This window comes from Pinus tabuliformis, chromosome 7 (genome assembly GCF_031772625.1).
Source record: "Pinus tabuliformis cultivar Carrire ecotype Pingquan chromosome 7, CPIR1, whole genome shotgun sequence".
NCBI classification, from domain to species: Eukaryota; Viridiplantae; Streptophyta; class Pinopsida; order Pinales; family Pinaceae; genus Pinus; species Pinus tabuliformis.
In genome coordinates this window covers 1495976671-1496002037 of record NC_142293.1, presented here as the reverse complement: position 1 = coordinate 1496002037, position 25367 = coordinate 1495976671, and the positions used below count along the sequence as shown (strand labels likewise).

Sequence of the window (25367 nt, the reverse complement as noted above, 5' to 3'; positions counted from 1 at the left end):
CCAGTCCTCAAAGAATATTGGTCCTCTACGACTACTCTTATCTTGGATGCCCTATCTCATCTTCAAAGAGCATCGGATGCCAAATGATTACCCAATCCTCCATTTTGTCTTCCCAGGTGAAGACCAAAACATAGTTTTAAAAACTGGAACCGGTGACCAGACCAGTCCACCTAATAAACAGGGTTTCAAACTGGAACCGGTGAAACCAAGACTGGTCAGGTTTAAATGAACCAGTGTTTAGAAAAATACATGAAATAATTAGTTTTTAATAATAAACAAAAAAAAAAAATATTTTTAAGATTTAAAACCATGATTCCAAACCAATAGAGACAAAATATGCAAGGTTTGCTCATCTATATACCATGTAAAGGTGAATACATCAAAATGGCATTGAGTGCAATACAAATCCGCAACAAAATACATAATCAATGAGGCTCTAAATGGCCTCTAGAGTCCAAAAACAATGCTCTAAGCTATGGGGTCACTGACCTACTACAAGTCTACATATCAGTGATCAACAACATGATCACTCTTGATCATGATCAAACTCATCACCACTACTAGACAAGAGATCATCAACATGAGCTACATAAATAATATGGGTCAGAGTTTGAGGACTCCTAAAACTCCTCTAGAACTTTAGTGGTAGTAGCAAAAATAGACATCAAAACTACAAATCACTGATCAACATGGTCACTCATGAAACTCATCATTGACTCAACGCTACTAGAAATACATAAACATCATCAACAAAAGATACATAAACATCAACTAGCTCAAAGTCTTCAGAGATGGATTACTCAACCTTATAACATGATAGAAATTGAAAAGGTTTAACATGCCTAACCAATGATTTTGGTTTGAGTGAAGGGTTCATCTCCTCAACCTTATAATGTGGTAGAAAAAGATTAGCATGCCTAACTAGTTGTTTTCCTTTGAGTGAAGGGTGCATTCTTGTTAAGGCCATGGTAGAGGAGTTCAACAATCAATACCACCAACATCAACAAAGTTCAACAATCAATGCCACCAACATCAAGGCTCTTAAAGGGCTTCATGTTCTTGATCAAATGCCAATCTCATACCCTCACGCGTGATAGAATAAAATTGAAACATTGCAAACCCCCAAACCATGAAATCCTGAAAACCATTAAGTCTGCTGAATTTTGAGTGAAATCTAAAATTCTAGTTTCTCCATATGAAATCCAATGAGGTCGAAACCACTCTCAAACATCCTAAGTCATTTCATGGTAATGTTAAAAATTAAGTACATTTCCTCTAATTTTCATTTTCATCCTTTTACTTTAAGAATTTAACATTACCATTAATTGCCAACATTGCTAGGGTTGAGATGTGGCGGTCAAATGAGAGGGTAGGCATGTTTTTCTTGGAGGGATTATTATTAGAGGAAAACAACCTCAAATTTCCCTCAAAACAGCTTCAAAACTCACAAAATGCATTATGTGGGGTTTATAGTTGCCTTGGCAATAAACCAGCCGGTTTATGATGGAACCGATCGATTTGACCATAAACCGGCCAGTTTCATCCTAACCGGCCGGTTAGGACAGATTTTTCTAATTTTTTGGCGAAGGGAGGCGTTCTGGACCCTGCCGCCTACACCTACCTACAAGTTAGTGAGAAAAGCCTTCAACACCACAAGGTGTGGTTGGTGGCAGGGAACTCAGAGAAGGGGTTGTCAAACTAATTCCGACTCTCTCTGTTTGAGTTATCTCCTAGGTTAGCTAAGGGGGGTAGTCCCTAATGAAAAGTTAAGTTAAAAAGGATGTGAGTTTCTAGGAGAATTGTTAGAGTTAAATAGATTATTTCTTTAAAATTTATAAGCAAAAAATTGATATGAGCAATAACCATCATAAGATAAACATGAAATACATAAACAACCAGAGCTTTCCAAGCATTTTCTCTTTAAGAAATGAAATTGTATTTTGCTTATTGAAGTGAAATGCTTTCAAATGGAAAAGCCAAAATCACCCTGAAAAGTGAAACACTAAATTGTTAGCACAAGATATTATAAATGCTTTCAAGATGAATAAGTCTACAAATTAAAGCATGGAAACTATCTTGCTCAAAAGGATACAAAAATAACTCAAATGTTAGACCAAGATGACAACATAAGAGTACTTGAAAGTGAAATCAACCATTCATGACAATATGCAATTAAACCCAAAGATAAGTCAATTTCCGAGTACAGGAAAATTAAAACTTATTGCAAAATTTAAAGGGATTAAAATGCTTGCATCCAAAGCGCCTCTTGAAATAAGATTTGAATTGGAGACTTTAAACCATCAGGATAGCAAGATATTTAAGAACTTTGCAAACAAAGCAAATGTGATGGAATGTTTTTCTTGGTTCATTTTATTTGATTAGTGTTAAGGCAAAGTTACAGTTGAACTCTAGTCCTCAGATCTCATCCTCGTCCAAATATTGGGATCTCACAATGAGGAGTCAATAGAGGTATAGGGTCCTTAAAAGTCTATTCTACCAACTTAAGTTGGAGGTAATTTTTAGTGATGCTTGGGCAATGTAAATAAATTGACCAAACAATGGGAATTAACTTCTACTTGAAATGTACTTGCTTGACATGAAATAAAATGTTACTTTACGGAGAGAATTTGTCCAAATATTTGATGCATGTAAAATGTGCTTAATGGTGAAGCATAAGTAAACTTGGAACTATGTTCAAGCCAAATAAGATCAAGTAAAAATGCTTGCATGCAAAAAATATTAACTTGTTATGGATTTAAAACATGTAGTAAGTTAAAATAAAGTGCATGCAAAATGAGTGTGATGCATGTTGTGCTAATTTCTCAATTAGATGATATGCATGCAAAATGAAATAAACCAACAAAATCAAACCGCCAAGCCTCTCCCAAAGGTGGAGAGATAGGGATACCAATGGGTAAAACCCACGCTCCCAAAATCAGAAAATTTATTAGTTGCTACAAGAAGGAAAAGACAATGAAGTCTTCTCTTAAATCCAAGGAAAGCCTTAACAAATTGGAATCAAACCATAGAGTTTTCCTCACTGAAGATTTCTGCAATTTGAGGCCCACAAAGGCTCAACAAAATGCAGATTTTCCGAAGAAGAAGAAGAGAAGATAAGCCTCCTCTATGGCCACAGCCAAGAGATGGCCAAAATGAACTCAGCCCTCCTCAAGAAGAACACGGCCTTATTCAAGATGAATCTAGCCTAAAGGTGGAAGTAATCGCTAAATCTGAGCCCCAAGGTCATGCATGCAAACTTGTAAGTAATTTTCCGATGATAAATCCCACAAGTAGCTGCAAGGAAACAGGTTAAAAAAAACTACAACAACAAATGTTAGCTAAAGATAACTACAAAGTATGTTACAAAAATAATCTACAAGACGCTAGGCCAAAGATTATGAGCAAGCTCTCCTCTTTGCCTAGCAATGACTTAGCTCTTTGAAATAGCCAGATATTGATAAATGAAATACAAAACGTTTAAAAAAAAAAAACCAAGTTTGATATTTTGATGCAAGAAATAGAAGCTTGAAGAAACTTGAAAGAATCCCTGCAAGACATGAGACTTTGGAATTCAAAACATGCGGGTTCTCCTTGAATATTTTTCAAGAATGTGTTGATTCCTCCGAAAATTTCCCCTCATGCTCGAAAAGCTTGACCAAACAAAGGGACCTCCATTCTTGGTGTGTGACAGCTTCTTCAAAGGTGGATGGCTCTGCTTCTATCAATTTCGTCATATAAGTTGCATACCCAGAATATCATTTGGGCCACTTGCTTTCCCCGAATGTGCCTTGAGCTACTCCATGACCTTCTACATCTAGTGTAGACTTCAACCAGTTTGGCCTCTTTCTAGTTTCGGGGATTACCATAGCTTATATAGATTCAGTGGGACCTTCATCTTCATGGTTTGATCTTTCTTCCTCCCTAGTAACTTCCTCTTCAAATACCAAAAGTTTTCCATCATCAGAGTCCATAGGGAGATCCTTTGATTACTTGAATGCAATACTTTCATCAAATATCACATCTCGACTGACTTCTATTCGGTGTCCTTCCTTTATGTAGATCCTATAGGCCTTAGAACAGTTACGTTAGCCAACAAATGTTCCTTTCATGCCTGATGGATCCAACTTCTTTCTCTTGTCCTTAAGTATATGAATATAGACAAGACAACCAAAAATTAGAAGATGATCCACGCTTGGTTTCTTCCCAGATAATACTTCTTCAGGAGTCATGTTATCTAGAGACTTGTGGGGACTTCAATTTTGTATGTATACAATTGTCTTCGTAGCTTCACCCCACAGAAATTTTCCTAAATCTTGATCATGTAGCATAGCTTTTACACTTTCTTCAATGGACTGATTCTTTCGTTCTGCAACTCCATTTTGTTCAGGATTATATGGGACTATTAGCTCCCTCTTAATCCCAAACTCCTTACAGAAGGCCATAATTTCCATGGATGTGTATTATCGTCCATTATTAAACCTTAATATCTTGATTCTTCTTTCTATAAGGTTCTCTACTTCAGCTTTGAATTTTTTAAATTTGGTAAATACTTCATCTTTGGATTTCATTAAGTAAACCCAAGTTTTCCTTCAATGGTAACTTATAAATGTAACATAATATAGATGACCTCCAAGTGATTTAGGAGTCTTGGACCACAGACATCGGAATGAATACGATCCAAGATTTATTATGACCTTGAAGCACTGCTTCTAAATGGTCTCTTGGTGTTCTTACCCAATGCACATCCCTTGCATACTCCTTTGTGATCTTCTTTCAATTTAGGGATTCCATCTACTATTGAATTTTCAATTTAGGGTTAGAAGGATTTTGAAGTGGAGATGACCAAATCTTCTATGCCAAAGTTCACATGGGCTAATTTCAATGTGAACTAAAGCTTAAGCAAGGGAGTTAGCAGCCTGTAAAGTCTTCCTGCATGAATTCCAATCATTCTTGCATTTTCTTTGCTTGAATTTTTACCCCATGCTACAACTCTTCCATCTATGAAAGCCACTCTATCACCTTTATCTTCTAGACTTGAAATGGAAAGTAAATTCTTATGCAAACCTAGAACAAATAGGATGTTGAGATGAATATTTCCTCCATTCTACAGCTCTAGTGAGGTTGATCCAATTCCTCTCACGGGATAGCTTTTATTATCACCAAGCTCTACAAAGTAAGAGGACTTTCCTTTTGACAGTTTTTTTAGTTGCTTGTGATGGCTGGTTATATGTCTTAATGCTCCACTATCGATCACCCAAATGCCCTCATCTAGAAATGTGCCAGTGAGTGCTGAGTGCTGAGAAGAGTCCTTCGTCCTTTGTCTTGATCACTTCCTTCTTTGGAGTAAATAGAAGACTCCATACTTCTTTGAAGCCCTTCTTGAGATGACTTGATATCTTTGAACACTTCTTTAGAAATTTCTTCAGCGTAGTAGAGATCTTCATAATGCCCTTAGCACACCTTAGCTCTGATACCATGTTGACTAATCTATAGGGCAAGCATTAGAGTGATTTCTCTTTTCTTAATAACTGCTTGTGATCTCTTTTCACTTATTAGCTTCTTTACTTATTATTATGTTTGTATATCATCAAACAGCTACCAAAACAAGAAGAACAAGAACACAGAATGTAGGCTGCAAGCCAGGGCCAAAACCTCTCCACTTGAGAGGAAAACCCGCAAATCTCTTCTTATATATTCTTCAATTGACGAATTCCAAGACCTCTAGACCAAGACCAATACCCTCCAAGACCAAGTCCAACCCTTCCGGATGATGTGCTTCCTTTGTCCAAGTCAAACCCAGTCAAATCTCTTCCAGCAACACAACTTCGACCCCCAACTTCAAAATTTCGGCCTCTACTGCAGGTCTGAAATTTTCGACCCTCCCAGCAACAGTTGTTGCCACACGTGTGAGCTTATTTTGGCCTCCCAAGACTTCTTCAGACCTTTGCTTGGCTTTCTCCTTCTTCTGGTGCTTGAGGATGGCCTAATGTGACCTTCGCTAACCTTCTTTCTCTTCCTTCTTCAAGATCGAACCTGCAAAAGAAAAACCCTATACCGGCAGTCGAAACCCTAACCTTCCTTCTCGCATGTGAGAGAGAAATAGCCCAGAAACAAGTCTTCTTCGTCCTCTTCTTTCTTCGATGCCTTCTTCCACTTCCTCCTTCGCTTGAATGAGTTAGAGATCAATTTCTTCCAAGGATGTCGAGTTCCCTCCTTTATATAGGCTTCTTAAGGTGGACATGGCTCCTCAAATTAGGCCGACTTCCCAGCTGCTAGGGCGACTTGGTTTTGAAGGGTATTTTTTTAGAAAATTAATGATTTGCACCCCAACCCACATGTTTTGTCATGATGATATAATTTTCAATATGCATTCATTGTAAACATTTAATGTGTGCTTCTACTATTTTTCACATTTCCCAACAGTTGTAGTTAAAGCTAAATTTATGCAAGCATTTCAAGCATGAGACACTTATTTTTGGTCAAGGTAACCCCGAAAAAACCCCACGGCCTTTTGGGGAAAACCAGTCTTGAAAGGATCATTTTATTGCTCGAGAAAATTAGTCTAAGTACATAAAATTAACCACAGTACTTATCTCCTTCAGCTGAAGCATTTAATTCAATTTTTGGAAATTTGTGCCCACTAAAAATAATTTACAAATTTCATGCCATAAATGCTACCTTGATATCAGTGCCAAATCTACCTCGAAAATAGTGCAAACTCAGCCTTAACATCTGTGTTGAAATACCTCGAAGGTGCCTAGATTTCTACACTGGAGGTGACTATTGTCCCTCGATTTTCGTGCCAAGAAACTACCTTGAAATCAGTGTTGCCTATAGCAACAAACCCGAGATTTCTGCCTCAAAATTTGGGCCCAAACAATGGAGGAACAGTCCTCGAATTATGTGCACAACCTTCAAACTCGTGCCTCTGCCCTCGATTTTTGTGTTGTTGCTTCCTTGAACTACGTGTTGACTGTCCCCTCGATTTTTGTGCTTGCCTCCTTGAAAATCATGCTTCTCAATGGCTGCCTCCACCTAGAAATGTGTGCTTCCTTTCTTTAGCTGCAAACCCTCCTTGAAAATCTCCTTTTCTCCTCTCCTCTTGCTCTCTCAATAATCACATGAGTGAATTATGAAGAATGAGCTCTCCCTTTTACTTTTATCTCTGGAAAAGATTGAATCCCTAACCCTAAGATTCAATGGTTGAGATTTAATCTCCAAATCTCAAGATGTGCGGCTAAGATCACTTTTCCCAAATGACCCCCCTCATACATTAGCCCCATTACTTAAAAGCCTCCTAGTACCTTTTTCAAGTTGTATTCCTTTTTCTAATTTTCTCATAAAGTGATTTTCTCAACTCACTTTAATATTAGAAAAAGTGAACTTAGTAATTTACACATAAAGTCACTTTATGAAGTGCAAGTGACTTTAATATTAGAAAAGTACACTTAGTACTTTACACATAAAGTCACTTTATAAAGTGCAAGTGACTTTAATATTAGAAAAGTACATGGTACACCACTTTTAAGTATCTCTTTCATCCATGACATTAATATAACTCATAAATGTCACCAAGATAAAAGTCATTAATGTGTCTACTAGGCTAAAAGGGATAAATGCCTAGTAACACCTCTCCTTGGTATTATTTTCAACACTCCCTCTTACCGAGGAAGGTGTTGTTCACCACTCCCATCCTATCTCTGAAAAAGACATGCTTGCCTCTTGGCAAAGACTTGGTGAGAATGTCTGCTACCTACTCATCATTAGATATATACTCAAGCTTCACAGCTACTCGCTAAACCCAGTCTTTGATGAAGTGGTATCTGATCTCTATATGCTTTGACTGATCGTGAAATACTGGATTCTCGGAGAGTTTAATACAACTTTGGTTGTCACAGTAAATCGTAGTTGGTCTCAACATCTGACCAAATAGTCCATGAAGCATCTTGCGAACCCATAATGCCTCACATCCTGCCCGACTAGCTGCGATATACTCTGGCTCTGTGCTGCTCAACGCCACTAACTTTTGTTTCCTACTGAACCATGACACAACTGTCGAGCCCAATGAGAAACAACATTCGGAAGTGCTCTTCGGTCACTGACACTGCCAGCCCAATCTGAGTCTGTGCAACCAATCAATTTGACCCCATCACATCTGACATAGTCCAACCCATAATCCACTGTACCCTGCAAGTATCTCAACACATGTTTTGCAGCCACCCAGTGTACTCTCCTGAGCTCCATCATATACTGACTCAATGTATTGACTGCAAAACAAATATCCAGTCTAGTGTTGACCAGATACATCAATGAACCGATCAGCTAACGATACAAGGTGGGATCCACCAACTCGGAATCAACATCATGCAGCTTCTTCCAGTTGGTGATCATAGGAGTAGCCATAGGCCTGCAACCATCCATATGGAACCTCCTCAAGATATCTCCTACATACTTGCCCTGGCCCACAAAGATGTGCCCATCCTCCTACCAAACCTCCATCCCCAAGTAGTAATGCATCAGCCCCATATCAGTCATATCAAACTCTGAAGCAAGATCTCTCTTGCAATGTTGGATGAGACTGTCCTCCCCTGTAATAAACAAGTCATCCACATATAGTACCAGAATGAGTGGATCGTCACCTACCAAAATAAAGTATAGGTTCGGATCTACATCACTCTTCTGGAAACCCAACTGCTGCAAGTAGGCATATATCCTCTCGTACCATGCCATCAGTGCCTGCTTCAGTCCATACAAAGCTTTCTTTAGCCTATATACATGAGAATCACTCCCATGCAACTCAAAGCCCTCAGGGTACTCAATGTACACCTCCTCCTGTATAACACCATTGAGAAAGGCGGCCTTCACATCCATCTGGTGAATCTGCCATCCCACGTCACTGTTATAGATATAACTGCTCTAATGGAAGTATAACGAGCAACCGGTGCAAAGGTCTCCTCATAGTCAACTCCCTCTACCTGTGAGAACCCTCGCGCCACAAACCGAGCTTTGAACTTCTCAATGTTGCCATCTGCAGCATGCTTGATCTTGTAGAGCCACCTGGAAGTCACAACTAACTTCCCATCAAGACGTGGCACTACCTCCCAGACATCATTCTTCATGATAGAAGAATATTCCTCCATCATGGCATCCCTCCAGATCTATTGTCTAGCGGCCTCCTCAAAACAAGTTGGTTGTCTCTACCATAGTTTTAAAACTACGACTCCGACTCCGACTCGGTCGAGGATCGACTCCGACTCTGACTCCGAAACGGCAATGACTCGGTCGTTGTAAAAAATACATTAAATATTTTTTTTATAAAAAAACATAATTTTAAATATTTTCATTCATGTTTCCAAACACACAACATTATAACATAGATGGAAGACAACATATGATCAAAGTAGGCTCATGAACCAATCCATTATATCAAAATGGTGCCCAATGGCAATACATAGTCAACTGTCATACATGATCAAAGACTCAAAACAAAAAACACATAACCAAGGAGGCTAAAAGTAAATTGTGACCAGACTCCAGTACTAGTACTACAGCTACTGGCTAGTAGCTGCTGCCAGAGAAGCCAAGATCATGTCGATCAATCTCTGGATCATCATCAGAGTCAGACAGGGGGCCCCATGGCTCCTCATCATCATCATCATCTCCAACTGCAGCTGTAGAAGTGGTACCACTAGCAGGCTGTGCAACTGCAGCAGATGCAAGCTGAGATAGAGTAGATATGCGGCTGCGCTTCTGTCGTGGCTGAGCAGAGGAAGCACCTACAACTGGAGTCCTTGCTAGCTGTGAGACTGAGGCTGGTGGATTGGGATCTGCATTCAACTGAACAGCATGTTCAAGTTCAACTGATGTCTTGATATCTAAATCTAAATCAAGATCCTCATCAGGATCAAACTCTGCTGGACGACTCTCCACTACCCAATCTGATGTTGCATCAATGTCTTCCAACACAATGGGATCTGAATCAGGTCTTTTGTTCAGCAAATGGTTTTGTCTGAGCCGGAGGTTGTATTGGACATAAACTAGATCATTTAACCGTTTTTGATCCAAACGGTTTCTCTTCTTTGTGTTACTTGGGAGCAGGAGCGAAAACGGGAGTGGGAGCGACATTTTCAGAAGCTCCTGGTTTGGGAGCGAATCCCAGAGGAGTTTGACAACCAATGTCACTAACATCAAGGTACATAGAGGGATTGGTGCTCTTGATTAAATACGAGTTCCATACCCTACATGACAAAATTCAATGGAAACATTGCAATCCTCCAATCCTAAAATCCTGAAAAACTGATAGTCTGTTGGTTTTTGAATGAAATCTAAAATTCTACTTTCTCCATATGAAATCCAATGAGGGCGAAACCACTCTCAAACATCCTGAGTCATTTCATGGTAATGTTAAAAATTTAAGTGAAAGGATGAAAATGAAGATTAAGGAGAATGTCACTTTTACTTTAAGAATTTAACATTACCATGAAATTTGAATAGCATATCAATAGTAGACAGCATTTGAGTGTGTTAAATAGGGTTTGGGAGGGGGAAATGGACCCCAAATAACATTTAGCTAATTCATAAAACACCTTGAAGTCCAAACCAATCAGCAAACCCCTTAAAATTTCATTAAAATAATGTTAAATCGTTGTTTTAGTGGGTTATGGGCCGCTGTTTGTGACTCGGCCAACCAAGCCGTTTTTGTACTGAGTCACTCTGGAGGGCAATGGAATGGACCAACTCGGCCATTTCCGTTTCGAAACGGTCGTTTTTTAAAACTATGGTCTCTACAACATCTGCCATGAAGCCACCCAGCCTCTCTGGCAGTCTTCTCTCCCTTGCTAACCACTTGGGTCTCCCCACTGCCTCTTGAGCCTCCTTCAGGGTCTCCCTAAGTCATCTTGGCTTCCTCTTCCCTGCACTAGTCTCATGTGGAGGTATGGGAAAATCCTCATCTGGTGCCTCTCCTCCTGGCGAGGAAGGCTCTGTAGTAACCAAAGGAGATCCTGAAATCTAAGATACCGTGCCTAATGAACCTACATTAGGTGATCTAGTACCAGGCAAAGCTATGCTCTGTGAACCTGTCACCCCTGAAGAAGGTGAACCTCCTGATCCTGGTGTACCACCTGATGCTCCTGAAACCTGTGGTGTGGCCCCCTGTTGAGGAGCTTGCTGCTCTACCTGATCAATCTCCCGAGACCTCCTCAAAGCCCTCTCCTCCTCAAATCTCACATCCCACCTCAAGACAATCTTCCTCTGTGCAGGAAGGTATATGTGGTAGGCTCTGTTGGTCTTGATGTAACCCATCAGTATACCTCTCTCTGTTGGGGGGTCCATATTCGTCCTCTTCTCCTCATGGACATGTGAATATGTAAGGCACCCAAAAATCATGATGTGCACAACTTTCGACTTCTTGCTGGTATATATCTCCTCAGGAGTCTTGTTCCCCAAGACTCTGTGTGGGCTCCGGTTCTGCAAATAAACAATAGTATTAACCGCCTCAGCCCACAAGAAGAAAGGTAAACTTTGAAAATGTAGCATCGCTCTAGCTACACCCATAGGGGTCATGTTCTTCCTTTCTGCCACCCCATTCTGCTGAGGGTTATAAGGCACAATGAGCTCCCTCTTTATGCTGGCACTCCCACAAAAGTCTCTTATCTCTACTAAAGTGTACTCTCCCCCATTGTCTGATTTCAACACCCTGATCTTCCTCCCTCACTGGTTCTCCACAAGAGCCTTAAACTCTTGGAATCGCCAAAAGACCTAAACCTTGGTCTTAAGAAAGTAAATCCAAGTCCTCCAGGAGTGGTCATCAATGAACATCACATAGTACTCATATCTCCTCAATGAGACATGGGACATGGGACCACATACATCAAAATGAATCAAATCAAGGACACATCCAGCTCTACTGGCACTACTCTATAAAGGTGTCTTGGTGTACTTTCCCAAAGCACACCCCCTGCACACATCATGATGATCAGTGCTAAAGTCTGGCAACCCGGTAACCATCTCCCTCAACATCCTAAAAGCCCAATGGTGCAAGTGGGTCATCCTCTTATGCCACAGCTCATATAAACCACTACTACTAGTCTGAGCCACCATAGCTCGAAGAGGCTGAAACATGAGTTTGTATAGTCTCCCGCTGCGAGCTCCAATCACACGAGCAGACTCGATACTGGATCCTCTAGGATACAATAGCACTTGTCCCTTTTGGAATAGTACCTCATACCCCTGTCCTCCAAGCTGGAAACTGATATCAAACTCTTCTTCAACCCTAGAACATAAAGAACATTTGTCACCTTCAAAGGGGGTAATGACTCCCTCTGAAATGATACTGTCCCCATACCTGTCGCCTTGACTTTGGAGTTGTCCCCAAGCACAACCTCCAAGTCAATGTCATCCTCCAAAAGGCTCGTGAAGTGCTCTCTAACTCCGGTCATATGGCAAGATGCTCCACTATCTATGAACCATGCACGTGAAGATGTGACATGAGTGGCTAAACTCACCACCAAAGCACACTCTGAGTCAAACATAGTTGCAAACTCATCCACATTTGCTGTAGTTGCAAATCCTTGTTTCTTCTTACCCTTCTTGTTGGGACACTGTACGGCATAGTGACCCATCTTCCCACAAGCAAAGCATTTCACTTTGCTCATGTCCTTCTCCTTAGCCTTCTGCTTCCCCTTATCTTGCTTTGCTCCACTAGAAGACCCCTTCTTGATCTTCTTTGTCCTCTTTCCCTTTGCCGCAAGAGCAACATTCTCCTCTTCACCTCCCCCACCACTCTTGCTGCCACTGCACATGCTTCTCTTGATCTCCTCCTAAAGGAAATCATCCCACATCCTCCTCCATCCAGGAAAATGCTCTCTAGCCACCAAGTTGTGGATAAAACTATCCCACTTCTCGGTGAACCCCTCTAAAGCAATGCGAACCAACTGTTCCTCTAGAATAGTCTCTCCAATAGCAGTCAACTCATCTTTCACCTATGAGACTCTGGTGAGGAAAGATGTAACACTGTCAGTCTTGGTCATCTTGGTGTTGCATAATTTTTGTCTCAACACCATCATGTTCTCATTAGAACTTTGGTGCAAAGAGACTAAGGACTCCCACCTCTGATATGCATATGTCATTCCTAAAACATGAGGGAACAGATGATCCTTGATAGCATCTAGAAGGATCCTCTTTGCCTTCACATTTTTCTTAGTAAACCCCACCAATAGAGCTAGATCAGTGGGCGGTTGTACAACTGTTTGTACCATATCCCACACTTCCACCTCCTCCAGTAAAAGCATGGTCCTCACCTTCCATGGGCCAAAATTTTCAGCCCCCACCAATCTGTCCTTTACTCTCAACCCAATAGCCATGACCCCACAACCAACCAAATGAAGCAAAACTGGAAGCTAAAACCACTCTCCCTTTGAACTGTTGAAATATTTGGGTTTCTGGCAAAGTTTCAAAGGTATGGTTCACTGTTTGAAGACTTCGGTAGCTTGCTGACCTCTTATCATTTGACTGAAATTGTAGATCTAAGCCTCAACTTGGCTCAACTAAGCTCTGATACCATGTAGAAAATTAATGATCTACACCCCATCCCCAGTTTGCAATTTTGCAAGCGTTTATTTGACCCAGCCCACATGTTTTGTTATGCTCATATAATTTTCAATATGCATTCATTGTAAACATTTAATGTGTGCTTCTACTATTTTTCACACATCCTAACAGCTGTAATTAAAAATAAATTTAGGCAAGCATTTCAAACATGAGAGACACTTATTTTTTGTCAAGGTGACCCCGGAAAAACCCCACAGCCTTTTGGGGGAAAGCAGTTTTCAAAGGATAATTTTATTGCTTGAGAAAATTACTCCAAGTACATAAAATTAACCACAGTACTTATCTCCTTCAGCTGAAGCATTTAATTCAATTTCTGGAAATTTGTGCCCACAGAAAATAATTTCCAGATTTACAAATTTCATGCCCATAAATGCTACCTTGATATCAGTGCCAAATCTGCCTGGAAGACAGTGCAAACTCAGCCTTGAAATCTGTGCTGTAAATGCCTCGAAATTCATACCTGAAGGTGCCTCTTTCTGCATTGGAGGTGACTGCTGTCCCTCGATTTTTGTGCCAGGAAACTGACTTGAAATCAATGCAGCAAACCCGCGATTTTTTGCCTCAAAATTCAAGCCCAAACAATGGAGGAACAGTCATCGAATTCTATGCACAGCAGCCTTGAAACTCATGCCTCTGCCCTTGATTTCTGTGCTTGCCTCCTTGAAAATCGTGCTTCTCAATGGCGGCCTCCTCCTAGAAATGCATGCTTCCTTTCTCTAGCTGCAAACCCTCCTTGAAGATCTCTTTTTCTCCTCTCCTCTTGCTCTCTCAATAATCTCATGAGTCAATTATGAAGAATGAGTTTTCCCTTTTACTTTTATCTCTTATAAAAGATTAAATCCTTAACCCTAGGATTCAATCGTTAAGATTTAATCTCCAAATTTCAAGATGTGTGGTTGAGATCACTTTTCCCAAATGACCCCCCTCATACATTGGCCCCATTACTTAAAAGCCTCCTAGTACTTTTTTCAAGGTGTATACATTTTTCTAATTTTCTCATAAAGTGATTTTCTCAACTCACTTTAATATTAAAAAATGTAAACTTAGTACTTTACACATAAAGTCACTTTATAAAGTGCAAGTGACTTTAATATTAGGAAAGTACATGGTGCACCACTTTTAAGTATCTCTTCCATCCATGACATTAATATAACTCATAAATGTCACCCAGATAAAAGTCATTAATGTGTCCACTAGGCTAAGAGGGATAAATGCCTAGTAACAACTCTCCTTGGTATTATTTTCAACAATTTTGAAACTTTTAATGACAAGAATAATTTTCTTTGCAAGTTACAATGTGCTCGATGGGGTCTTCAACTTATGACAATGACTCTTTTGACTTCTTGACCTAGGACAAATCCTAAAAGCACTAAATGTGTTCTTGACCTCTAAAATAAATGTCCTTGAGCATGAAACCCATGCTCCAAAAATAATAATAATATTTTTTCTTTCATTTTACAATATACAAGAATCAAAAGTACATTTCATATTTATGAAGACTGAACCTAGTTACACATTTTTCAACAAATGTACCTTATAATAAATGATCCACCTTCCTTCAAGAAGTAGCTAGGTGAGAGAGAGCAATGATCGGACATATGTGGAGAGCTCCGTAGCATAGCTATCTGTGGATTGTGATAGGGCTGTTGGCTGTCAGGCTGATCATTTGGGAGAAAAATTCTCTCCTAGAGGTTACCCACTTGGGTGGGTAACAGGAACAACTCACCAATGAGAACAAGAATGCAACAAAAGATGGCTTAGAAGTGACATGTGAGAAAAAAAGTTAAGTTTTGCTAGTCCTTTGATATTTGACTTGAAGATACAGAGTTTAAGCAATCTCATGAAGGAGAATTTGAGGAATGAACAAGACAATATCATGCTGACTCTCAAAAAATCTTGATTATTAACAACAAGATGCATAAAATTTCAACGTCTCAAGGGACAGATGGGTTTAACATCATGGTGACCTGCCCAACCTAATAGCCTTTACATCCAATGACATCAAGACCACTCCCAGGGATGTTGCTTGCCGTTGCTCCTCAATTTTGTGTGGAGAAAAATCCTACAGAGAATACAGAGACTCTCTTTAATTCAGTGAATCTGTCTATGGCCAGAAAAGGCCAATAAATGTGTTTGTCAATGGTCTATATATCTATCTAGCATAATTCTATGCTTCTTCTTCCAATGTCTCTGTAATCATCTGTCAACCAGTAGCATTGGCAGTGACCTTTGAATGTTTTGAATGTTTTGGGTTCGAACAAATGACTAGTATTTATGACATCTAGTAAACTGGGTTCTGACTTCTGCCCCATTAAAGGAACTTGGTAATATAAACAGTTGCCAACAAATTTATAAACCCAAACTGCCCTCGCAAAATAGAAAATAATAGAATAGATCAAGTTCAATCGTGAGAAGGCATCCATAAACAACCAAGGACATGCAGGGGTTGAATTTTTTAAGCGACTTCCAACATAAAGTCATTGCTGTCTCATACAAATTTCTAGGAGACAAAACAAACAACCAAGTTCAGATTGAAGCCTTGGTCATGGGGATTATGGAATTTCTTAAGCAAGGTTTTAAAAATGACATCTTTGAAGGGGACTTCAAGGTCGTCATTGATCATTTAAATGGTCAGATCAACAAAGTTCCTCAGAAATAGCTATCCAGCTGTCTCAAATTCAGCAAGCCGTATCAAATTTTGACTCATTTGGGTTTAAACATGTGATGGAAAATTGGCTCACCCACAGAACAATTTCTAGCCAAAGTGATCAATTTATGATAATAACAAACCACAACACACTAGAAGATGGTAAATGGAAGGGATCTCTACCTTTTATGTTAACCCCGAGTGGACCATTGCTTCTCCCTTAAATTATCCCTCCATTTCTGTTTAGCCTAAGTTCAAACTCATTAACACCCCCCTACTCAGGGTAATTATGATTTCCATCCTTCCAAGAAGATTTTATTCTTGCTCTTTAATCACATTTTGTCGCCATCATGGGAGGGGCTCCCATGTGCTGAAGGGATGGCCTGTTCTGCCTCCAGCAGTTCATCTGTAAAAATCCAAACTGAAGAGCTCCACATTGTCGTCCTTATTTATTGCCACCCCCCTCTTCAATATTTTTAATATGAACTCTGCCACCCTCTACTTATTTCCTTTTGCTTTTTCTTGGGCTTTGTTTCAACTCCATCCCACTTTTCCTCCAGCGACTGGCCACTCCGTGCTACCCTTTGACTGCTTCTGATGCCTCCCTTTACATCCATATATCCAGAATGTCAATCTAGAAAAGAAGGGCAACTCCGAACTAGGCTTCACATTTTCTGGGACACCCATGCTACAGCGGGGAGCAGTCCTCTGAATCCTTTTAATACTCAGGCCAGGTTCAATGAGTTCTTGAAGTAGCATGGTCCAAAACCAATGCCTTCAACCCCAAGCAAGTGCTTCCTTAATAAAGTATCAATGACAGGATCCCTGATGCAGTTAAGCAGTTGAAGTCATACCTGCAGGTTTAAAAGAGACTCAAAACCAGTTTGAACAGGATGTGCATCAGCCCCTGTATCACCCAGGAGTTGATATCCAAGTAGTTGACATCAGCCACTCTTGGTAAAATGATGACGATTTCAAAAAGAAGATTTTTACAATTTGGATGTAATCATGGAAGAGGTGAACAGTCAATAGCAGCCAACTATCATTGCAAAGGAACCTGCCGTGGAGGATAGGGTCAACTGCCTACTGGCTACAGCCAATGCAGAATGGTCCATACCTGAAGACTAGATGAGGTTGCTGACAACAAACTGTTTTATATCTCAAAACTTCTGTGTTGATCTATTTGGATTCTGTATTTAAGTTTGCTACTGAACAGAAGATCATAGTGATAGATAATTTGCTCTGTTTTGAAGTATTAGCACTTGGTAGTGTGGCCCATGGTAGCAAGATTAGGCTGTATTGGCCTTTGCTATATGGAATTCGGCTATAGTACAAAATTCTGCAAATTTTCTATACAGTACAGATATGATATTGTCAACCTACTTTTGACTGTGTTTGATAATATACCTTATGTCTTTTATACAAGTAAACCCATAAACTAAAAAAATACAGCCCAAAAACACCAAAAATATTTAAAAAAAAAAAAACAACTTGAAAAAACTATAAATATAAACTACATTGCCAGATTTTCCAGGAATGGATTATTTTTTCTGATTTATTGTGCAGTCCTGAGGCTAAAATTCTTCTAAAAGTTGAACAAAATGAATATTTACCTATCTATGAGATGAATAGCATATACTTCTGTATTGGAGCCATACTAGATTTTTTTCATCATGTATTTTCTCCATACCAAATCATATTTGAAATCGTATTCAAATTCGAATTTTGCTACTATGGTATGAACAGCTCTCTAATCGTATAAATGTGATCTATTGTAAATTTTGTAAACTTTGCTCTTCATAGCAATGACAGTAGCATATAAATGCTACCTGGACAGTATGGATATCTCTTTGGAAATAATTGTGTATATAAATAAATAATTCATTATCGATATCCCAGTACCTCGATATGGTTACCTTGCCAAATGCCCTGCTCTGGCTTTTTGGTTATTAACCCATATCCACAGGTAGTTGATCTTGAGTTCAATCCCCCTGCAGTGCTGATGCATTTTTACAACTCCACATACAGCTCCATGGATTGAATTTCTACCAATGACATGGATACTTTGCTGAATATCCCGGTCTGGAATTTTAATTAGTAACCATATCCACATATAGTTGGTCACAATGTTGCAATTATCATTTCAGGGATATATTACCAAGTGTCTAGAAATAAGCTTATGGAAAATATCACGGAAATATTGGAAAAACATAAAAATGGATCAAAAAAATCAGAAAATATTTGAAATATCTGCAACTTGAAAATTTTAGGAAAAACAGTGTTATCAGAACCAGACTGAACTGGACTGAACTGGCCAGTCCGACCATTTTTGAGGGAAAACCAGTCTGAACCAGTGTCACTGACCGGAAAAAGCTGGTTCAGTACCGAACCAGCTGGTTTTGTACAATGCTGCCAAGGACCCTTTGAAAGCAACTTTTTCTTAAAAAAACAATAATTTATGAGCGGGGAAGCCTAGTATTTGACCATATTGCCCTACTAATGCTATACAATTAATGGTAATGTTAAATTCTTAACATTTCCATTAATTGACTCAAAATGTTTGTTAGTGGTTCCAACCTCATCAGATTTCATATGGAGAAAGTAGAATTTTAGATTCCACTCAAAATCCGGCGGACAATATGGTTTTTCAGGATTTCAGGATTGTGAGGATTGAAACATTTCCATTGGATTTTGTCATGTACGAGGGTATGGAACTAGCATTTAATCAAGAGCACCAAACCCTCTTTGTACTTTGATGTCAGTGCCTTTGATTGTTGAAATCCTCTATCATGACCATACTAAAAATATACCCATCACTCAAACAAAATCTTGACTTGACACACTAAGCTTTTTCTATCTTATTTTAATGCTTAGAGGGTGATATCGATAACAAATATCCCAATACAGGCAATGATTTTGATGATGTGTAGGTATTTGTTGTCACGTGATTTTTTGGGATATTAGAGGCCATCTAGGGCTTGTTCGTTATGTATTTCTAGTTCAGAGATGGATTGCACTCGGCGCTATTTTGGTTAAGTGCACCCTTACATGCGATATAAATGAGAACTTTTGCTTATTTGTGTATAAATGGTTTGGACTCCTATGGATGCACATGAATATATATGTTTTTCTTCAAATTTTGAATATTTTACGTGTTTTTGGTTGTCAAGCTCTTTTACCAGTTTTGGTATGGTTTTGACCAGTTCCCAGTTCGTGGTGTTAACCAGTTCGGTTCTGATAACATTGAGAAAAAACAGAAATATAAGGAGAAATTGGAGATATTTGCAACATTCAGTCTGACCATCCAACCTAACTTGGTCATAGCTGAAAGGAAAAGGTAAACTGGGTGATGATAATTGCTTCTGTCGTGCATATGTTACTCTAGTTACGGATGGGGTGATAGCATTGTTTTAAGAAAAGGCCGTTTCGAAACCGAAACGGCCGGGTTGATCCGAGCCAATACCATTTTCTATGACCCGGCCTTTGGAACGGTTCAACTGGCCGATTCAGCCATGACTCGGCCGAGTCATGGCTGACTCGGCCAACTCGGCCATTTCCGTTATGACTTAGCCGAGTCACAAAAAAACGCCCAGCGTCACGTCAAACTGCGATTTAATAAAATTTTAATGGATTTTTAAAGTGTTTTTTGGTTGGTTTGGACTCCAAGCAGTTATATGAATTTGCTAAATGATTTTCGGGGTCCATTTCCCCCTCCCAAACCCTATTTAACACACCCAAGTGCTCTCATTCACTCATAGCAATCTTATGCATTTGAGTGAGAGTCTTCTTTGAGAGTTAGTGAGCAGTTCTTGAGCTTGTTTTGGAGCAGCAGTGAGGAGTCTTGGAGGAGCATTGTAGCTGGAGTGAGGAGCTTCTTGGGCAGCCATTTGGAGCAGCATTGAGGAGCTGATTCTTGGAGCAAGCTTGAGGAGACAGTTTGTGCCTGGAGGTATTTTTTTCACCTCTATAAATCTGTTTTTGCTTAGTAAATTTTAGGTGCATATCTAGAAAGCTTAGAGAGTGTTTTTTGTCAAATAAATGAACATTGAATCAAGGTTTTTTTTTTTCATTTTCAGATTGTTTGCTTTCATTTCCTAGTCAAAAAATGGCACCTAGAGCAAGAGATCCTGCTTGGGCATATGTTGAAATGGTTGATAGTCAAATGCAATGCAAATTTTGCCATAGGAAAATTAAGGAAGGTCCTGGGGGCATTAATAGGCTGAAACAACACTTGGCAGGGATTAGAGGCCAAATTACCCCATGTACCTCACCAGAAATTGGGGAGATTAGGAAGAATTTGTTGGCCAGCTTTGAGAAATTTAAAGAAGATAAGGCTAGGCAAAGAGACATACAGGCTGAAATTGGGAGGAAGAGGGAGATACAAAAAATGATGGCTGCCAACCCCCATTATGATTTTGAGGGTTCTTCCTCTATCCCTCAAACTGATACATCCAACCCTTTCTGATATGTTCCTCCCTCTTTTGGTTCTGTTCAAGATAAGGGAAAGGGTAGAATGAAAAAGGGTGATGTGACTATCAAAAGTTATTTCACGCCCTCCTCTCCATCAGATGCACATGGTCCTGAAGTTAGTAAAACTCAAATGCAGCCCACTTTAGATGACAATTGGAAGAAAGAATTGAGGGAGACTGCTTGTGAGTACATAGCTAGATGGTGGTATGATGCTGATATCCCCTTTAATGCTGCTCGTTCACCATATTATGAGCCTATGTTTGATGCCATACATGCTGCTGGAAAAGGCTTCAAAGGCCCTACTATGCATGAGCTAAGGGGGTTTCGTTTGCAGAAAGAAATTCAATCCATTAATGAGTATTTACAAGAGTTCAGGGACTCATGGGCAAGAACAGGGTGTACCATCATGTCAGATGGATGGACTTATCAAAGAAACCGTACCATCATAAACTTTCTTGTCTTCTGCCCACAGGGAACCATGTTTTTAAAATCAGTTGATGCATTTGATAAGGTAAAAGATGGCCACTTGTTGTTTCAGCTATTGGATTAGGTTGTTGAGGAGGTGGGGGTGGCTAATGTTGTTCAAATCATCACAGATAATGCCTCTAACTATGTTCTTGCTGGTAAACTGTTAGAGGAAAAACACAAGACCATCTTTTGGACCCCATGCGCTGCACATTGCATAGACTTCATGCTTGAGGATATTGGAAAATTAGATTGGGTCAAAAACACTATAGATCATGCCAAAAGCATAACAAAATTTATCTACAATCATACATTGGTTTTGAGCCTCATGAGGAAACACACTGGGGGCAAGGATATTATTAGGCCTGCCATCACTAGATTTGCTACACATTTTTTGACATTGCAATCTATGCTTTCCCAACATAGAAACTTGCAAAAGATGTTTTCCAGTGATGAATGGAATCAAAGCAATTGGTCTAACAAATCGGAAGGCAAAGAATTGAAAAGGAAAGTCCATGAAGAAACTTTTTGGAGAAAGGCAGCAGAGATTGTGAAGCTTGCTGAGCCACTAGTTAAGGTGTTGCGGTTGGTGGATGGGGAAAGGTTGGCTATGGGCTTCATTTATGAGGCTATGGATCAAGCAAAGGAGCAAATAAAGACGGTATACAAGGATAGAGTGGCAAAGTATGGGCCCATTTGGGCAATCATTGATGAAAGATGGAACAATCAACTCCATCGCCCTATACATGCAGCTGGGTATTTTTTGAACCCACGGTATCATTATAAAGCTAAGGAGTCAGGAGCTTTGAGGGGGGAGGTCAGAGATGGACTGATTGATTGCATTGATCGCATGATCCCATTGGAGTCTGATCAGCTGGAGATACAGCGACAGGCCAATAACTTCAACAATGCATCAGATACCTTTGGGAAGAACCTAGCAAAGATTACAAGAGAAGCAGATGAGCCAGGTAAACAAAAATTTCAATTTTCAAATTCTTCATAGTTTTACTTTTTTTTTAAAGTTTGTTAAATCGTTTATAATTTGAAAGTTAGATATAATTTGTAATTTTGTTGAGCTAACTCATTACACTCCTATGTTTTTTGCAGCACAATGGTGGGAGGCCTTTGGTGGCCATTGTCCTGAATTGCAAAGGTTTGCAATTCGTATTTTGAGTCAAACTTGCAGTGCATCTGGGTGTGAGCGCAATTGGTCTGTCTTTGAGAGGATTCACACAAAGAAGAGAAACCGTTTGGATCAAAAACGGTTAAATGATCTAGTTTATGTCCAATACAACCTTCGGCTCAGACGAAACCATTTGCTGAACAAAAGACCTGATTCAGATCCCATTGTGTTGGAAGACATTAATCCAACATTAGATTGGGTAGTGGAGAGTCGTCCAGTAGAGTTTGATCCTAATGAGGATCTTGATTTAGATTTAGATATGGAGACATCAGTTGAACTTGAACATGTTATTCAACTTCAGCCTGTTCAGTTGAATGCAGATCCCAATCCACCAGCCTCAGTCTCACAGCCAGCAAGGACTCCAGTTGTAGGTGCTTCCTCTGCTTAGCCACGACAGAAGCGCAGCCGCATATCTACTCTATCTCAGCTTGCATCTGCTGCAGTTGCATAGCCTGCTAGTGGTACCACTTCTACAGTTGCAGTTGGAGATGATGATGATGAGGAGGAGCCATGGGGCCCCCTGTCTGACTCTGATGATGATGATCCAGAGATTGATCGACATGATCTTGGCTCCTCTGGCAGTAGCTACTAGCCAGTAGTACTGTAGTACTAGTACTGGAGTCTGGTCACCGTCACAGTTTACTTTTGTTGTAGAGGCCATTTCTAGCCTCCTTGGTTATGTGTTTTTTGTTTTGAGTCTTTGATCATGTATGACAGTTGACTATGTATTGCCATTGGGTACCATTTTGATATAATGGATTGGTTCATGAGCCTACTTTGATCATATGTTGTCTTCCATCTATATTATAATGCTGTGTGTTTGGAAACATGAATGAAAATCTTTAAAATTATGTTTAAAATCTTTAAAATTATGTTTTTTTATAAAAAAATAAATATTTAATGTATTTTTTACAACGACCGAGTCATTGAAATCGAGCCGGCCGAGTCATTACCGTTTCGGAGTCAGAGTCAGAGTCGATCCTTGGCCGAGTCGGAGTCGGAGTTTTAAAACTATGGATGATAGCCCTAGGAAACCCATGTTTTTTGTCGGAATGCACCATGATCACCTGACAGGGTACCCATATAAACCAAATCCCTTGTCTTTTTTATCTATCAAAAAAATTTACCTGCCAGGAGAAAAAAGGCTTTAACTCTGACAAAGGTATTTTAAGGAATTGTAAGCATGCAACTATATGTCTGGACTCTGTTTCTGTGGTCTAGTAGTAAGTGGGATGCTTACCACTGCAATGACTCGCGTTTGGGTACTGGTGGACTTACCCCACAAATAAAGGGCTGGTTTAAAGCAGAAGAGAAGAAACGACAGTTACAACAGTTGTCTCATAATCTCATAGTTTCTCATAAGAATAATAAAACTAATAAGTAATAATTTATTTACAGAACCTTTTTAATGAAAATAGGCCACGCTTTTCCACCATCCGAGTAAATTTAATGTGCTCGGAAAACCAAATTCGCAAAAATTTCCAACTGCTCATCTAAAATCACGACCGAAAACCAAGAAAAGAAGTTCAAATTTCTAGAAAACTGAGAACTTAATCAAATTCAAATTTGTATGGTAAATCAATCCCCTGGCACGCTATTACTGTCATTGCAATCTGCTAAGGAGCCCTAGATTAAAGGTTATTTCATGCATATAAGAATTTGTAATCTCTGCTGAAAAATATATTAGATCACAAACAATTCAGGTGTTAAGATATGACACGGATCACGAAGAGAAATTGCATTGGCTTAAATTCTGATTGTAAAGCCCCGACTGGTAAATCTTTAGCAGAACGGAATATTTAAACAGTGGAATCAGCTGAAAAGCTGAAGGATTATTTACATACATATTGGCATTTTCAGATGTAGTAGGGAGGGCGAGACTCGCTTGCCTCCCGCTAGACGCGAACCAGCGAGACATTGTTCCTGCTATGCAATAATTTCTGCAATTCCTCCTCTGAATCCTCTCGCCATTAACTTCCTTAAGCGATCACTCTCTACTGATTCTGGTTCGGCTCGCGTGATATTACACGTGGGCGAAATATGCTGTCTACATATATAGATATTAAGGCTACAACATAGTTTGATTCAATTTCGAAATGATTGCGGTAGTTTTCGATGGCCATTCTTATTTCCTTCACAGTTTTTTAATTAATGTCCCCGATATAGGGTAAGATAGGGAAATATAACGCGAGAAAAAAATTAGAGGAGAAAAAAAATAGTCTTGCGTTATATTTCCTTATGGCCCCATGTCAACGGACATTAATTAAAAAACTGTGGCAGAAATAAGAATCGCTGTTTTCGACCTGAAAAAACCACTTAATAATTTATTTTGTTGGGTTTAAATGCATCCCATTAACGCCAACGAGCAGAGCATACTTAATTGATTTAAGACATTTAAAAAATGAAAATGTATATAATTACGAGCGTAAATTTTAAATCAATTTTGTTTGCTGAGGGAAATTAACTTCTTCCATAGTTAATGGTTTATGTAGCAATACCTCATCTTAACCATTATAGACTGTTTAATGAATTATAAAGTGTTTAATAATCAATAAAAAAAATTATTCGGTCTATTTAAAATAAATATATTTTTCACAATGACACTTCCATCTAAAGGGTGAAGGTTGAATATGTTACTTGAAGAATCGAATCTTAATCTATAGATTTATTATTGGAATATAGTTTCGAGAATTATATTTCAAATAGGATAAAGTATATTTGCATATATGATATTCATCATTTTATGTGGATATATTATTTTGATTTTGATTTTATTAAAGAAGAATCAAAAGCATATTGATAAAGATGATGTTAATATGAGACTTATTGAGGATGTCATTGCATCTACTTAAGATACCAAAGTTAATTTCGATGCATGTAGTGTTTCACAAACTAGTTTTCTTTCATAAGTATTATCAATAAAGGGAGTTGTTTATAGTGTGATTTTTTGAACTTTCCAGTACTGGAATCCAGCGGAAGAATTTGAGGAGA

General features: G+C 39.2%; 1 protein-coding gene across 3 annotated transcripts in view; it reads right to left on the bottom strand.

Annotated features, from left to right (window-relative positions):
* Nucleotides 1-24500, bottom strand: part of LOC149253499 (protein FIP1-like) — a 482913-nt gene extending 458413 nt beyond the window's left edge. For 2 of the 3 annotated variants that reach the window (XR_016267076.1, XM_089459927.1), the window contains exon 1: nucleotides 24221-24500. Coding sequence is in view for 2 of the 3 variants with exons in the window: in XM_089459927.1 (XP_089316053.1) it covers nucleotides 24221-24294 (74 nt within the window). In the remaining variant the exon portion in view is untranslated. The remainder of the gene's footprint in view (nucleotides 1-24220) is intronic. The other variant, XM_089459926.1, reaches the window with a different exon arrangement.
* Between the last annotated feature and the right edge of the window lie 867 nt (nucleotides 24501-25367).